The sequence below is a fragment of the Mesoplodon densirostris genome, chromosome 8 (assembly GCF_025265405.1).
Source record: "Mesoplodon densirostris isolate mMesDen1 chromosome 8, mMesDen1 primary haplotype, whole genome shotgun sequence".
Taxonomy (NCBI): Eukaryota; Metazoa; Chordata; class Mammalia; order Artiodactyla; family Ziphiidae; genus Mesoplodon; species Mesoplodon densirostris.
The window spans coordinates 45,472,471-45,488,048 of NC_082668.1; the positions used below are offsets into that span (position 1 = coordinate 45,472,471).

General features: G+C 35.8%; 1 protein-coding gene across 1 annotated transcript in view; it reads left to right on the forward strand.

The window, feature by feature from the left end:
• STAT4 (signal transducer and activator of transcription 4) overlaps positions 1 to 15,578 on the forward strand; it is a 92,216-nt gene that overhangs the window by 54,134 nt on the left and 22,504 nt on the right. Inside the window, exons 4-13 of the mRNA XM_060106656.1 lie at positions 1,126 to 1,218; positions 2,144 to 2,222; positions 5,012 to 5,097; positions 6,602 to 6,753; positions 8,609 to 8,767; positions 9,570 to 9,662; positions 12,481 to 12,540; positions 12,841 to 12,858; positions 12,945 to 13,038; positions 14,830 to 14,874. Of these exons, the coding sequence (XP_059962639.1) occupies positions 1,126 to 1,218; positions 2,144 to 2,222; positions 5,012 to 5,097; positions 6,602 to 6,753; positions 8,609 to 8,767; positions 9,570 to 9,662; positions 12,481 to 12,540; positions 12,841 to 12,858; positions 12,945 to 13,038; positions 14,830 to 14,874 (879 nt within the window). The remainder of the gene's footprint in view (positions 1 to 1,125; positions 1,219 to 2,143; positions 2,223 to 5,011; positions 5,098 to 6,601; positions 6,754 to 8,608; positions 8,768 to 9,569; positions 9,663 to 12,480; positions 12,541 to 12,840; positions 12,859 to 12,944; positions 13,039 to 14,829; positions 14,875 to 15,578) is intronic.

Here is a 15,578-nt window from a genome sequence, read left to right on the forward strand (position 1 = left end):
TGCCAATGCAGGGGACACGGGTTTGTGCCCCGGTCCGGGAGGATCCCACATGCCGCGGAGCGGCTGGGCCCGTGAGCCATGCCCTCTGAGCCTGCGCGTCCGGAGCCTGTGCTCCGCAACGGGAGAGGCCACAACAGTGAGAGGCCCACGTACCACAAGAAAAAAAAAAAAAAGAATGTCACACATGAGAATAAATCAAAGAGAAAGCTACTCTTAGAATTTGGAAAAGGAATTTAGGATCCTGAGATGAACACATGACTGTTAAAGAGTTCTTTGAAAAGAAGGAAACAATGTTGTCCTTCTGTGCAGCCAACAGAAACATTTCACAACATTCCACTGACCTTACAGCTTCAAACATAATGAATACAGCTGTTAAAAATCATGATTTTCATATATATTTAATCACACAGAAAGCTGTTTACAATGTGTTACAGAATGAAAAATAAAGTTATAAAATCATACTTAATATGGAAAAAAAAAAGAAATGGGGCTTGGAGTAGCTGGTTAGCCTTTCTATTTAGCCAGCCTAACATTTTTACATATTCTTTAGCAAACTCCTTCTGTTCCAATGTAAAAATAAATCTCATCCTGGCAGATTCAACATCCCTAATTCTTAATTTAAGTCCAACTTAATGTAGTTTCACTATATTAATTTTTAAATTACATGTATTCATTTTATAGAATTTCAAAAGCAATATGGGTCTGTTATAGAAAATTAGGGGGGAAAAAATTTAACCATAAAATCATCCGTAATTTTACTGCTCAAAGATAGCAAATGATAATATTTTGGGATGTGTGTTCTTCAGGTCACATGTACTTGAGTTTACATGTCTATACATATATCCAGATTTTTATAAATAAATAAATAAGTATAAATATATATACATACATATACAAGCAACAGAGATCACAAACATATGGTGTCTTATAATTTGCTCTATTTCTTAATGATTTAACACTACTTGTATGTCATTAAATATTTTTCTACAGCATGGTTTTTAATGGCTGTAGAGTATTTCATATCATACTCATCCATACCTCAGTTCAAAGTATATTACATATACTACATTCTTCATAAACCTGTTTTATCAACATCATTGAAATTTCAAGACATTGTTTTTCCAGGGACCTCTGGAGAAATCCTTACAAAGTTCTTCAGTTTCAGAAAGACAGAGGAATGTGGAGCACAAAGTGGCTGCCATTAAAAATAGTGTGCAGGTGAGTGATCTCTTACAGACACCAGGAAAGTCTAGCTGTTGTCACCATACTATGCATCTTTCTCTTACGTGCCCAAAGTTAGTGTGTACAGAAATCATAGGGTAATTTGTTATAAGATAAATATCTCTCACACACTATGTTCATATTAGAAAAAATTTCTTTGTGGGAAGCTTTTAACTTCAATTTACTGGAGATTAGGGTTTCCGCACCAGACTCCATCAGTGAGAAGCCATGCGACCTTAGGCGAGTAAGCTGCTTCACACCTCTAAACCTCTGCTTCTTCATCTGTAAAAGTGAGGATAACCACTGTGACAGGATTGTTGTCAGGACTACGTGAGATAATACTATATGAAAAGCCTTTAGCTCAGATCTTGACACCATTATATCTGAGCAGAAAAACATCACCAGGTTTGGAGAAGAGTAAAAGTAAAAATCTCAAAGACAGAAATGAACAGGAGACACAGAGGAGCCACAGATATTTTTTTTCTAAGAGGTAGAGAGGAAAAAATTTAGACTCAACTGTCATAAACTATATCATTTGAGAATGGAGATTTTAAGCAAAAAGATAGTTGGTACATTAATACAGAGTTGTATGGAGCTAAAATGAAAAATGTATCCATACTCTCAGATAAAAAAGATATTAGTTGCATCATTTGGAATTAACTGGGAAATGAGAGGCAAGGTGCTGAAATCTGCAAACACTCAGGAAGAGAAAATGGAAGAGCAACTTCAGTCTGGTTCTTCTAGCGCTATTCAACGTTCATGGGCATTAGCTCTTTAGAAATGTAGATTCTGTATAGTTAGTCTGGGATATTACTGGGGATTGCAAGCACCAAACAGTGTATTTTGAAATACTGATGATGGGTGATGTTGTTGCATTGACATGCTTAATTGTAACAACAGAGTATGTTTTCTTTGTAAAAAGATGACAGAACAAGACACCAAATATTTAGAAGATCTGCAAGATGAATTTGACTACAGGTATAAAACAATTCAGACAATGGGTAAGTTTTTGTTTTGTCTATAATTCCACATAGAGACATAAAGGCAATGTGACTAGGGTTTCGTCTTTGCTGCAGAATTGATAAATTGATCCCTTTTTTTGAAGAGAGTGTGCAGGAGAAGTTAATTTATTTTGCTTCCTCCTTTTCTCTCCATATAAATATATCTTTTTACCCATGATTCAAAGTAAATTATAAAGCTCATGAGAAATCACCCCTGTTTCAGGATGCATCTCCAAAAAGTAAGAACGTTCTCCTGTAGAATCAAAATATCATTATCACAACTAAGAAAAGTAATAATAATTGTCTAATATGATCAGAAAATCACTAATATTATCTCTAGGTGAGTCTGTCATTATAATTTTTCAAAATTAAAAGTAGAAATGTGACTCACTGTAGGAAATTTAGAAAGTAGAAAAAAGTATTACAAAATTAAAAACCACACAAAATTCTGCTATCTAGATATAAACACTGTCAAAATGTTAGTATTTTTTCTTCCAGCCTTTTTCCTGCACGTTCAAATACATACATATCTATTTATTTACGAAAAGTTGAAATCATCTTGTACAAAGTTTTTTGTATAGCATTTTAAGCTAAAGTTTTATTTTATGTATTTCCTCATATAAAAAAATCTTCAAAACATAATTTCAATAATTGTATAAATACCAAAATGTAAGGACACTGAAATTTATTTGACTATCTCATTGTGGTTAAATATTGAGGTTGTTTACAATTAGATGTTTTTTAAGAAATATAAGGAAAGAATGATAAAATTTATAAAATCTAAGATTTACAAGTAATAACATTTAAAGTGTGTTGCAATTAGTGGGACAATTGGAGAAATTCTCATTGGCTCTAGATTAGTTAATAGGATTGTACCAGTGTTAATCTTCTGGCTTTGAACATTGTGCTGTGCTTATCTAAGACACTAGAAGAAGCTGGATGAAGGATATATGGGAACTCTGTACTATTTTCGTAACATTTTTGTAATTCTAAAATAATTTTGAAAAACACATTAGATATAAATTCTTTGTACAGATGATTTACAGAATCATCCTTAACTACTGAAATGTTAGCTTAAAATTTATTTGGAAGGAAGTAGTATGGATGATTGTGATCAAATTCTTTATTAACTTTCCATCTAAGATTTAAAAGAGAGGATATTCGTTTTTCCTGGCATAAGTGAGATGTGACATGTTCTTCTGGCACCTTCAGGATGTCTTGACTCCCATGAAATGTTATTAAATATGTTCATAATTGTATGTACCATGTTTTTTCCTTTGCAAGAAATGACACAACACACGTTTCATCAGCTTATCAAAGGGGTCCATGATTCTTAAAAGGTTTAGAGCAACTGCACATTTAATCAAGCATTACAGTTCATTGAAAGCAGCCTCAGCCTAAATTTCATATGTGAACTATGAATTTTATGAAATAGAATATACATTGAAATATACTGTTTTACATTAAAACAGTGAAATTATTTTGAACTTAATATATTACAATTAGACTTACTTTAGTATCTTACAGTGCTTCATAAGCATTATGAAGAATAAAAATGATTATTACTTAATCAACAAATATTTTGTTGATTATAAGTGAAAAGAAATGTTTTAAGGGAAATGAAAGATACATGGGAAACAAGTTATATCATTGCTGGTGAAGACTGGAAAGTATTAGCTAATGAAGTTTTGAAATGATAAAATGCCATATCAACAGGATTTTGCTACATATGGGATCTAGGAATTCATGAATTTGTGAATTAATACAACCAGAAATGACTTCTTGGAAATCAGTGCTATTTTGTCGAGGACTTTGCCACAGCGTTGTTCAGGGGCCTCTTTTCACATTAACACAATTCAGATCAGCATTCCAAAACTTCATTTATTATAGAGATGAGCAGTTGATATAAGCAGTCACTTACTATATACCAATAAAGTTTAAAGTTCAAATTATGTTTATTGTACATCTGTCATTTAAGAGGATAAATCATTTTGGGTTTTGTTCAGTCAGAGATTTTTCTTAATTTGCAACTCCTTCCCACTTCTTCTGGTTTTACTGTGAGGCTAGTCTGTTTTGCAAAGAAAAAGAGAAAGCAAAGGATTTAGTCTTTATTAGTTAATGAGACTATGTACTATAAAACGGCAACTCTTCCAGGAGATTGAGTAAAGGCATCGGGAGAGGTCAAATACGATTTAATCATAGGCACAAAGAAGGGCCCCTTTTCTTTCTTACACATCCCAACCAACCAAGGTCGTTATTAATGTAGAGATGATCTAATAAAGAATCCGTTATAGGGGCTTCCCTGGTGGCGCAGTGGTTGAGAGTCCACCTGCCGATGCAGGGTACACAGGTTCGTGCCCTGGTCCGGGAAGATCCCACATGCCGTGGAGTGGCTGGACCCGTGAGCCATGGCCGCTGAGCCTGCACGTCCGGAGCCTGTGCTCCGCAACGGGAGAGGCCACAGCAGTGAGAGGCCCGCGTACCGCAAAAAAAAAAAAAGAATCCGTTATAAAAACATTTATATCCCCTCTCTCCCTGCCCCCAAAAGGAGCATTGTGTGAAGAATGGTGTTTTCTCAAGGTCTGTAAGATAGAGAGCTCGTCTCTGGCATGCTTGCATGTCATGCTTCCTGGCAGCCAGGGATTTACTTCTAAGCTCATCACTAATGGCTCCATTTAGGCCCTTGCATCATGGGATCTTAGGATGGCAGGTTACAGCTGGCTTTGGCTTCCAGGACAGAGAGCTTCGCCCTGGAGAGGACCCTAAGTCTGATCTCTTTTCCTTCACAGATCAGGGTGACAAGAACAGCACCCTAATGAATCAGGAAGTTTTGACTCTGCAGGAAATGCTGAACAGCCTGGACTTCAAAAGAAAGGCTAGTGAAGAACTTTAATTTGGCCTTCTGCCTATTTTTCTCCTTTTTCTACATCTAGTCCTACTGGATTAAGCTCTGAAATTAAGCTCTTTGATTTTATCAGTTCCATTTACACTGAATGAATAAAAGGCAGTGTTTCTAGGAGGAGTATCATCCTGTCTGCCATGCTGCTTCACCTAAGTTTACAAAGCAGAACCCTTCTAGAATCTATTTATCCTGCTATGTGGTACATGTACTGTAGCTACCATTAATTTCAAGGTGAACATTTTACCCAGTTTTTATTTGCCACTATTTCAGACATGACTGTTTTAGTTGCTATACTTAATATGATGGGATGGGTTCTATTGCACATGTATAATTAAAATATTACTTGACGACTACTAAAACTTTGTTGCAGAAATAAGTGTCCCAGTTTCTATTCTGAAAAATGACATTGTGCTAAACAATTTTGTAGATTTCAGGAGAGTCCATTGAGACCTGAACATGTTCAATCTAGCCTCTTCCCAAGGAGAGGAAGCAAATTTTCTGGCTCAATAAACTATTTTAAAAGAGGAGAAATATCTCTCAATTCTACCTCTCCTTGAAAATAGACGCAATTGAAATTTAACCAGTCACTGAACTCAATAGTTTATTTCTAAAAGTTTGGCTTCATCTTTTTGTGCAGGAATTTGTGTAAGCACAAATAAATGTAAAATTTATTTTCACCCTAAATTAATTATAAACTTAAACAGTTATATATCAGATTTTAAACATGTAAATGTTTAACCCAAGATAAACTTAATGCTTTTATGCATAATAAATCTATGCTATACATTTTATGCATGCCATCTTATTCTACTTTAAATAAGATTTTAAGGAGAGGGGGAATCTTAGAAATAATTCAGTCCATTCACCTGACTGTATAGATGAGAAGATCAAGTCCCAACAAAGTTAAATGGCTTGTCCAAATTCACATAGCTGTGGCAAAGCCAGGGTAGAAATTTGCATCTTCTAATCCCTGGGCCTTTGAAAGTTATATTTTCCCGCTATGCTTCCCCAAACCCAGATAAAGTGGTACTAAAAACTAACACAGAAAGGCTTAAATTCTAGTCAGTATATTTTAAAATAAATGCATAAGCATATTTGTAAGAATATAAATTCAATTTATAAATGGCTTTTTAAGAAGCAGATATATGGCTTTTATGACTACGGGATTCAATATTGTCATAGGAGTTACAAATTCAACCTACTTATAGTAAATGATATTATGAGAATATTATGTGCTATTATGAGAATGTTAACTGTGGTCATGCTTCTTTCTTCATGACATTATTGAATTGCAATAATTTAATTATTTGAAAAGGCAGTGCTATGGCAGATAGAAGGTAGTATTTGGTAAAATATTTGGGCAAAATTTTAACCAAGGCTTTATCTCCCAGGTCAGACAAATTATTTTATAGATTAAATTATGAGTAGCTTTGGTTGTGTGTCATAAGAATCTTCTCAGTAGTCACTTTTGCTTCAGGAAGCCCTCAGTAAGATGACACAAATAGTGAATGAGACGGACTTGTTAATGAACAGCACCCTGGTGGAGGAGCTGCAAGACTGGAAGAGGCGGCAGCAAGTCGCCTGCATCGGAGGTCCACTCCACAATGGGCTCGACCAGCTCCAAAACTGGTAAAATGAACTGAATTTAGTTTCTAGTGAAAACCACAGGAAGTACACAACAGTGTCGCTTAGCCAGAGAATACAGGCTTAGACCCAAATGTCAATTCATTCAGCTTATTGATGGCTTATTAGCAGCTGGAACTCTACCGTTGAAAACAAATGGATGTCATTGTCTGAGTGTTCTTAATTTCCATTCCTTTGGGGAGAAAAATAAAGCATCTATAGAAATCTATAGAATGCGTAAGAATTGCTTATTTTCTTATCTAATATATCAATCTTAAAAGACTCAAATGAACTTTTTCAAATCAGCAATAAATACACTTTCTTGAAGGGCATGAGAAGCACTGGCTTCAAACGCTATATCTCATTTTTAAAATGTGTATCTTAAGGTGTCAGAGTTAAACATTAGTTTTGTGTTTTCAACAAAGTGATTTATTTTTGTATTTAAATGAAAAAATCTCAAATGGCTAATACAACATGGCATCCCCTGCCTGTGTACACATGCATACATGCAATTATGTACAGATATTATCCTTTGTATTAAAAAAATGTTTTTTGGTTTTCCCCTTCATCAATATAAAAGAAAACTATATGAGTGAAAGAACAATTAGAAAATATAATGAAAAAGAAGGAAAATTTTCAGTTGAAATCTAATACTGCTTTCCAAGGGTACAATCCAATACAATGAAAAAGCACAGTAACTGGGCACACTTGCACTAAAATGTCTGCACTGCCAGGCCTACTTCTCAGGAAAAGTAACTGGGCTCTTTTTAAAATTTATTGATTTTCCTTGGGGAGATACTTTGCTTCTCTAACCTCACTGTACTCTGTTGTGAAAACAAGATAAACAACAAAGGGAGCATAGCAGATAATGGTGCTCATACCAAATTCAGTAGGCGGTTCATAGTTCTTTCTACAATGTTATGTGGGGAATAAACTTTCAGTAGAAAGAGCTGCTGTCAGGGCACATGGACTTAGCAAGTCTCATGAGACTTCTGCCTCCTCTTAGTTGGAGGCCCCTTCTGTGTGCCTTTCAATCTCCCTCTTTCCCAGACTTCCAGCCCAAGCTGCCACCTCTGTTTCTAAGGTAAGATCCAAGGTAAAACTCTAAGCAGATACCTTTCTCCAGGAAGATCCACTGATAATTTTTTGGCTAATACTTAGGACCTGTAAAAAATATATATGGGGGGTCATACTGGTTTTTCCTTCAGTATTCTTACACATAACATTCTTCATATCATGTATTTTTAAAGTTTTAAATTTGCTCTCTTTGCCCTTTAGTGAGTGCAATATTTTTAAAATATATGTGTTTAACAGACTTTTTAAAAAGGATAATTAAAAGGGATTTGGTTCCAGACGTTGATAAAATTTCCTAAGTGATTTCTTGTCTATAACTGAAGGTAAAAATTTTAAAACATTGAAAACAGTTAACATCTATCATGCATTTTAGCAAAAAACTGGGTTAGGAAAATAAACATTAAAATAAAAACTGTCACTAACCTTTAATGGAATTAAGTGACTAATTTAATTAATTTAATAATTATGTAGTAATATTTGCTAAATATGGTTAATAGTTAAAATGGTGGATTGTGGGCTTCCCTGGTGGCGCAGTGGTTGAGAGTCCGCCTGCCGATGTGGGGCACACGGGTTCGTGCCCCGGTCCGCAAAGATCCCACATGCCGCAGAGCAGCTGGGCCCGTGAGCCATGGCCGCTGGGCCTGCGCGTCTGGAGCCTGTGCTCCGCAAGGGGAGAAGCCACAACAGTGAGAGGCCCGCGTACCGCAAAAAAAAAAAAAAAAAAAAAAAAAAAATGGTGGATTGTTAAGTGGAAAACTATCTGCGTTTTTCGTTTGCTGTTCGATAGCTTTACACTGTTGGCAGAAAGTCTGTTCCAACTCAGAAGGCAGTTGGAGAAATTAGAGGAGCAGTCTACCAAAATGACCTATGAAGGGGATCCCATCCCACTGCAAAGAGCACATCTGCTGGAAAGAGTCACCTTCTTGATCTGCGCCCTTTTTAAGAAGTAAGTCAACACCTTGCTATACACCTGAGACTAAAACAACATTGTACATCAACTATACTTCAATTTAAAAAAAAAAAAAAAGGAGTAAGTCAAATGTTATCCATTTAAATGCCTCCTGGGAGCCTCAGTCCCATGGAGTTGGGAGGACACCCTGGCTGGGGTTTTGGTGTTCAGGTGAAGGAGTGGGGGGAAGTGTTAAACAGTGAGCCTCAGGGTGCAGTGAATAAAGCTCCAGACAGTTCCAGAAACATTTCTACTCTTCACTGTTTATTCATCAACACTTCTCCCACCACCTAACTCGGTTTTTCATGAGCCACCACATCACCCACCCAAAGTTCATTTTTCATCTTTTAGAAAAGAAGATTTCAAGGATTTCTTCTCAAGTACATATCCAAGAAATGAAGGGTGGAGAACATGTTTATGTTTATAAGCTCATCTAAAGGAAAAAAAAAATACTAGTATGTACCAGAAATCCTAATGTCTAGCTCAAAAATGGCATGAAATTAACTTTCTACTTGATGTTTAGTATGATAAAAATAGACTGGGGCTTTTATTCTTTACCCAATTATAACAAGAATTATTTACTGTTGTTACTTTGGGACAGTCTTTAGGTATTTCCCATCTTCTGGTATTTATTTATGAGAAGTCTTGGAAAGATTTGAGCTTAACAAGGGTTTGAATGCCTTCTAATTGTAGAAAATTTGGATTTTATAAGAGGACAGCATCCTGTTACTCTGTGGTTTTCAGCCTGTCAATGTTTCCAGTGTTTTCAAATGACGTGCTTTATTTCCTTTGAACCCAGCTCATTTGTGGTTGAACGACAGCCATGCATGCCAACCCACCCTCAGAGGCCGATGGTACTTAAAACTCTCATTCAGTTTACTGTAAAGCTAAGGTAGGCAGAATGTATTCTATCATTTCATATTTATGATGCCATAGCCACTGTGTGATTAAGGCTAGTTTCTCTCCTTGTGCCTTTCATTCAACTATTCTTTACTGAGCACCTCCTGCATACCCAGCACTCAGCTATGGTAAATACCCACAGAAATGTTAAGGTGAGAGCCCTGCTTGTAAAGAGTAGAACAATGAAGATGAGGACATGAGAGTTATTAGCATGAAAGTATGAAATCACAATATCGGACAACATGGGATTAATTGCTCAAAAGGCTGACTTGAGAGAAAACTGGGGAGCCTGGAGAATGCCTTGTGGTCACTGAGGAAGGGCCTTGAGGGAAGAGCAGGGGCGTGGGAGAGTGAGACTATAGAAATAATGACTTCCTGGGTCTGTTTTGTAAGCATGGGGAGCAGGGAGAGAGAGAATTGAGTAGATAGGTTGGAGACAGGTTATGGAAGGGTTTGAATATCCTATCCAGGAACTATAGTGGAACATTCTTCACCTGTGATCACCCAGCAACTAGCTTATTGGATGGTCCATGAAAAATCTCAACACCACGATTTTCAGTACATCCTTATTATGTATCTGATTTAAAGAGAAATGATTATGTTGTTGCCGCTTTATCTATGTATCTGATCCTTTTCATTTGCATGAGCAAACTAAAGCATACAGCTTTCCCTAATGACACTCTTAAAATAATGAGTTTGACTTCAAACTTTCAAAGATTTTCATCATGCCTCAATCTCTTGAGTCCCAAAGCTTTACATTTCTAATCACTAGATCACCTCTGGAAAGCTGAAATTCCAGACTAGTACTAGAGGTGGTGATGCCATGATAGATGGTGATTTAGGATCCCATGATAGCATCCCTGATCACAGATCACTATTGGAACTCCATTTTAAGTTTAGTTTAGTTTCATTTTATTGAGATATAATTGACATACAACACTGTATAAGTTTAAGCATAATGACTTGACATACATAAGTTGCAAAATGAATACTACAATAAGTTTAGTTGACATCTATCACCTAGGAACTTCATTTTTAAAAGGAAGGCATTTGTCTTTCGTTTGCATTTCAGAAACCCTTCTTGAAATTCTTAATCATTTCCTTTGTGTGAATTTGCACCAAGACTTTAAGAAACAAACAAAAAAAAAAGGCAGAGACCAGGTTCCTTTTTAAAATTTTATGATTTTCAGAAGGTGTTCCTTCCTCATCCCCACATCTCTATATAGCCCAGAAAATTGTAACACTAAAAGGAAATAGGATAGAAGGGTGGTGGTATATATTTCTACTTTTCCTTGAGACACCCCCATAGATGATATGTTCAGTCTAAGATGCTCTGTGGGACGAAGGGGAAGATGAGTAGGGACTGCTCGGCAAAGAGTTCTGAGAGGAAGAGTTCCCTGAACGGCGTGGTGTTTGAACTGATTGCCAGAGGCACAGACCATTAGTCCCTGGCTTAGGTGTTCTGCCTTCCTCTTCCATCTAACTGTTCGGTCCCCATCCTTCTTCTCTGTACGCTGTCCTCCACTGTCTTGATAGATGATCCTTTACTTAGTATTCAAGATTTTGCCTAAAACCCCTCTCTACCATAGCATTCCATCCTCCTGTTTCAAAGGAAGGGGGTGACATGGGACTCCCTTTTGTCGTCAGCATCCTACAGTGAATGAGGTCCTTCCTGAAATAGGATAGAGAGGAATGCAGAGGGGAAAAACATCTTGTCTTACTTCATATGACCTCCTCACCCCTCACTGCCAACAGCTGTACACTTATTATATCCCAAGCCCTGAAACCAGTCCTGGTAGGATTTTTAAGGAACCTCTGCTACATTATTTTTGTTTCGTTTGGGCTGTCTGTTGTCTATGATTGTATTTCTCTAATGCCATTCAGTTGCTTATTACCATTCTCTATATTCCAGCTCTTTGGCTAGACTTCTTCCTTTGATGTATAGCCATGTCTACTCTGCTCCTTCCCTCGACTTCACTATGCCAGTTTCCCAGTGCCTGGGGCTGTACAGGGTCTATATGAGGAGTTCAGTACATGCTGAGTGAATGAACAAGGTTTGGGATGAGTGCATAAGTGAATGAGTGAGTGAGTGGCTGAATGAAGGTCTCTGAAGCTGAACTGAACCTGCAGAGAGGGTGTGTCATAGGGTACAGCTCGGAAGAGTTGGGAAAAGCTAAGGAGTGAAGGAGGGCTGACACAAGAAGGAATTAAAGGAATTGTTATTCTGACCTTTGATCATTTGTTTGTTTGAAGTTAGGTCTTTTTTAGTTATGAACGTTTTTGCTGTTACTTACATATAGTGTCTTTAAAGACTGCAAATGCATTTGAAGTGGAATTTTCCTTATTCTACTAGAGTCCTAGTCTTTATCAGTATTTTACCATAAAACAGTTATCAAAACATTTGGTCTTACTAAGCTTACAATTTTTTTATAATATGAGAATAAAATGGAGCCACATTAATAGGCTTGCAAAAATTTTTCTTATTTATACATTTAACCCAAATTTGGGCTTTAGCCAAAATATATAGCTATTTTTCTGACCTAGCCAATGTGTTATCCAACACACATCAACTGAAGCAACATGGAAACACTTTCCAAGTATGTGTTATATTAAGTGGCTGATGTCAATATAAGTAACATGGCAAAGTAAAGAGGAATTGGACATTTGAAAAACACACTAACATATGACTGGAAATAAAGTGAGTTTGATTTATATGTGTTTGCTGTAAATATATTTAAATTTTTAAATATAAAAAGGCTTTTAGCCATTAAAATTTTTATTTTTAATTCTTTATTTATGTGTCTTTCCAGACTACTGATAAAATTACCAGAACTAAACTATCAGGTAAAGGTGAAAGCATCAATTGACAAGTAAGTTTCTAATTTCATTTTGAAACATGAAAATGTAAGACTTTTTAAAAAAGAGCTGTCCTTATTTTATAGAATAATTTTTAACTTAAATTTACTTCTCTAACGTTACATATCAATGTACTTCAAATATTTGACTTTGAAGTTCAAACATTTAACAGAACTCCAAGGAAGACTTACTTTAAAATTTTTACTATAAAGACTTGAAATGAAATTTTATATACTATCCCCTAAAGTGTCATAGAAAAAATATTATTAGATCTATTAAATAAATCATTTTAAAGAATCTTCTTGGTTTTACAGGAATGTTTCAACTCTAAGGTAAGACATTTACTTTAGAATTTTCGGCTGTTCTCATAAATATATTTTACCTGAGACCACGTAAATAGCCAAGATTTTCTCTCTAGCAATCGAAGATTTGTGCTTTGTGGAACTCACGTCAAAGCCATGTCCATTGAAGAATCTTCCAGTGGGAGTCTCTCTGTAGAATTTCGGCATTTGGTGAGTTTGGCAGTAAAATTACACAAGCTTTTTTTCTCCTCCAAATTAGACACATTTAAGCTAATAGGCCTTATAATTTAATGTGTTTCGTTCTTTAGTGTTTCTTATGCGAACTAAGGGCCATACTGAGAAATAAAACATGCCATCATTGAAGAATTTTAAATGGTAAAAAGAACTCTGAACCTTAACTCTGAAGGTGTGAGTTCTTAACAATGGTGATGTTGTGCCTAAATATATGTCTTAATTAGTTAAAATATTTTGGTAATAATGACAGAGATAATCTGTCTTACAGTCGATAGGCATTCCTGGTTTCATTTTTTAAATCTCCCAAATGATACCAATAATGACATGTCTGGCTAAAGTCTCTTTCATTTGAGGAGGATTAGCTTGGGGAAATGTGATGTTTCTGGGTGTGAGTTGCACAGTTTGCCTTGGCATTTCTAGAAAGCTTCTGACCCAGCCTCATCCTGTTACTTCTTGCTTTTACCACTTCCTCTTAACCTAGAGTTCTCTTCCTGCTTTCTTTCTAATTCTTTGCATAGTTCTTAGATTCCCAAAGACCCTGCTTGTCTTGCCAAAAACATGTTGCTCATCTGGTTTATCAGCATTTGGGAGGTACCTCACCTGAATGTTGGGGCACCACTGAAGCAGTCTCTAAAAGTCTAGTTCCTTAAAGATAAAATTTATGGTAACAGAAAGATGTCTGCATACATAAATTTATGCTGGTTTTCATTTTGTTTTTATTTGGTCTTCAGTATTGAAGAGTGCATTTCTTTGTAACTGAATCCCTCTATATGACACTGCTAAACCAATAAAATGTAATGAGGAGTGATGACATATACATCCTTATAACTAGAACTCTTTTCGCTTAAGTTCAATTCCTATTTTCAAGGAACTTTCAATAATGGCCAATGTTTGCTAATAAGTGAAGCTGTAAGAGGCCCTTCTGTCTCCCAAAAGAGTCACTTGGAAAAGGAAGGACAAAGAACAAACCAAAAAGTGGTGGGTCTCTATTCCAGCAGAGATAATATATAAAATAACAAAACCTTAGTTTTCATGGTGCTTTTCTAGTTGCTAAACATTTTCACGTATATTATCATTTACATAATACTTTAATCACTTTTTAATATAAAAGTAAATATAGAAAATCAGAGAAAAAATTAAAAACCACCTATGATCCCAACACCTTGACATAACATACTTATTTTTACATTTTCATTCATATATATATATATATATATTCTTTTTGTTAAGTGGGATCAGATTGCACACACTAATTTGTTTTCTGTCCTATTTTTCCCATTAAGTAATCTATGTCATGAACATTTCTGTATCTCCTGCTCTCATGGCATTTAGTACTTCACTGCGCCATGTGGCACGCTGCCCCATTGTCTATTTCCCCAGGCCTGTGTGTTAGACTTGATTTCGTAGGCTTTGAGAATCATCACGGCTGAGCTCAGATGATACTTGTCAGGTACAAAGGAGTACTGAATAGATTATTCTAAAACATCCCAGCATGATTTCCTCTTTCCAAAATGTGACTGAAAAATACAGTCTTATGCCAGCTTGCTCCCTTATCTCAGCAAAAGTTCCTAAAGTGGCATACCTTGAGATGAAACAGGAAGCTCCTTTCTATTGAATCCGGGCAGCTATGTCACATCAGGTTTCAGTGAGTTAGAAAACATCTCAGTTACTGTTCTAGAAGTCAAAATTATGGGCCAAGAAAACCCCAACTCGATATTTAGCTGATAATGCTTCTCCATCTAAATACTGTTGTTTTCTTTTACAAAGCAACCAAAGGAATTGAAGTCTAGTGCTGGAAACAAAGGAAATGAGGTAGGAAATATTTTCTCCAAAAGAATCTTTCTAGGAAATAATCCTATAATGTCTTATTTTTGCAAAGCTCTTAAACTGCCCTTTATATTTTTATATAAAGTCAAATTCATGTTTCTCTAGTTATACATGTAAAGCTCGATAAATTGCAGACAGTATAAGAAATTTTGTTATTAAAATAGAAAATGCATATAACACCCTCCTAAGAAAATGACTATTAATATTTTGGTTCACATCATTCTAGACTTTTATCTTGACTTTTATACTTTGAAAGTATATATACACATTGTTTCATAACCTGCTTTTTTTATCACATAGCAAATGTGAGGTGAACAGCCTTCCATAAACTTAAATACTTTGGACAACATGACTTAAAGTGGTTGCATTATATTGCTATAATTTATTTAGTCAGTCCATTATTATAAGATATCTTAAAATCACTCATTTTCCACAGATAAGAGGTAAGTCTTGAACATCATGACCCAGTATGTGAAAATCACAAGTGAAAAAGTTCTATTACTTTATGGTATCAGTTACCTTGCTCTTATATTAAAGTTGGCATTTCACTGGATGAATTGATTAAAAGAACAAACTGGTGCAGCCCAAGTGTTCGAGTTTGAGTGAATAAATAATAGAGTGGTCAAATCCTGGATCAGAAGTGGCTTTGGGAATCAGCTATTTAGTTGACCTAGATACTAGGGCATATG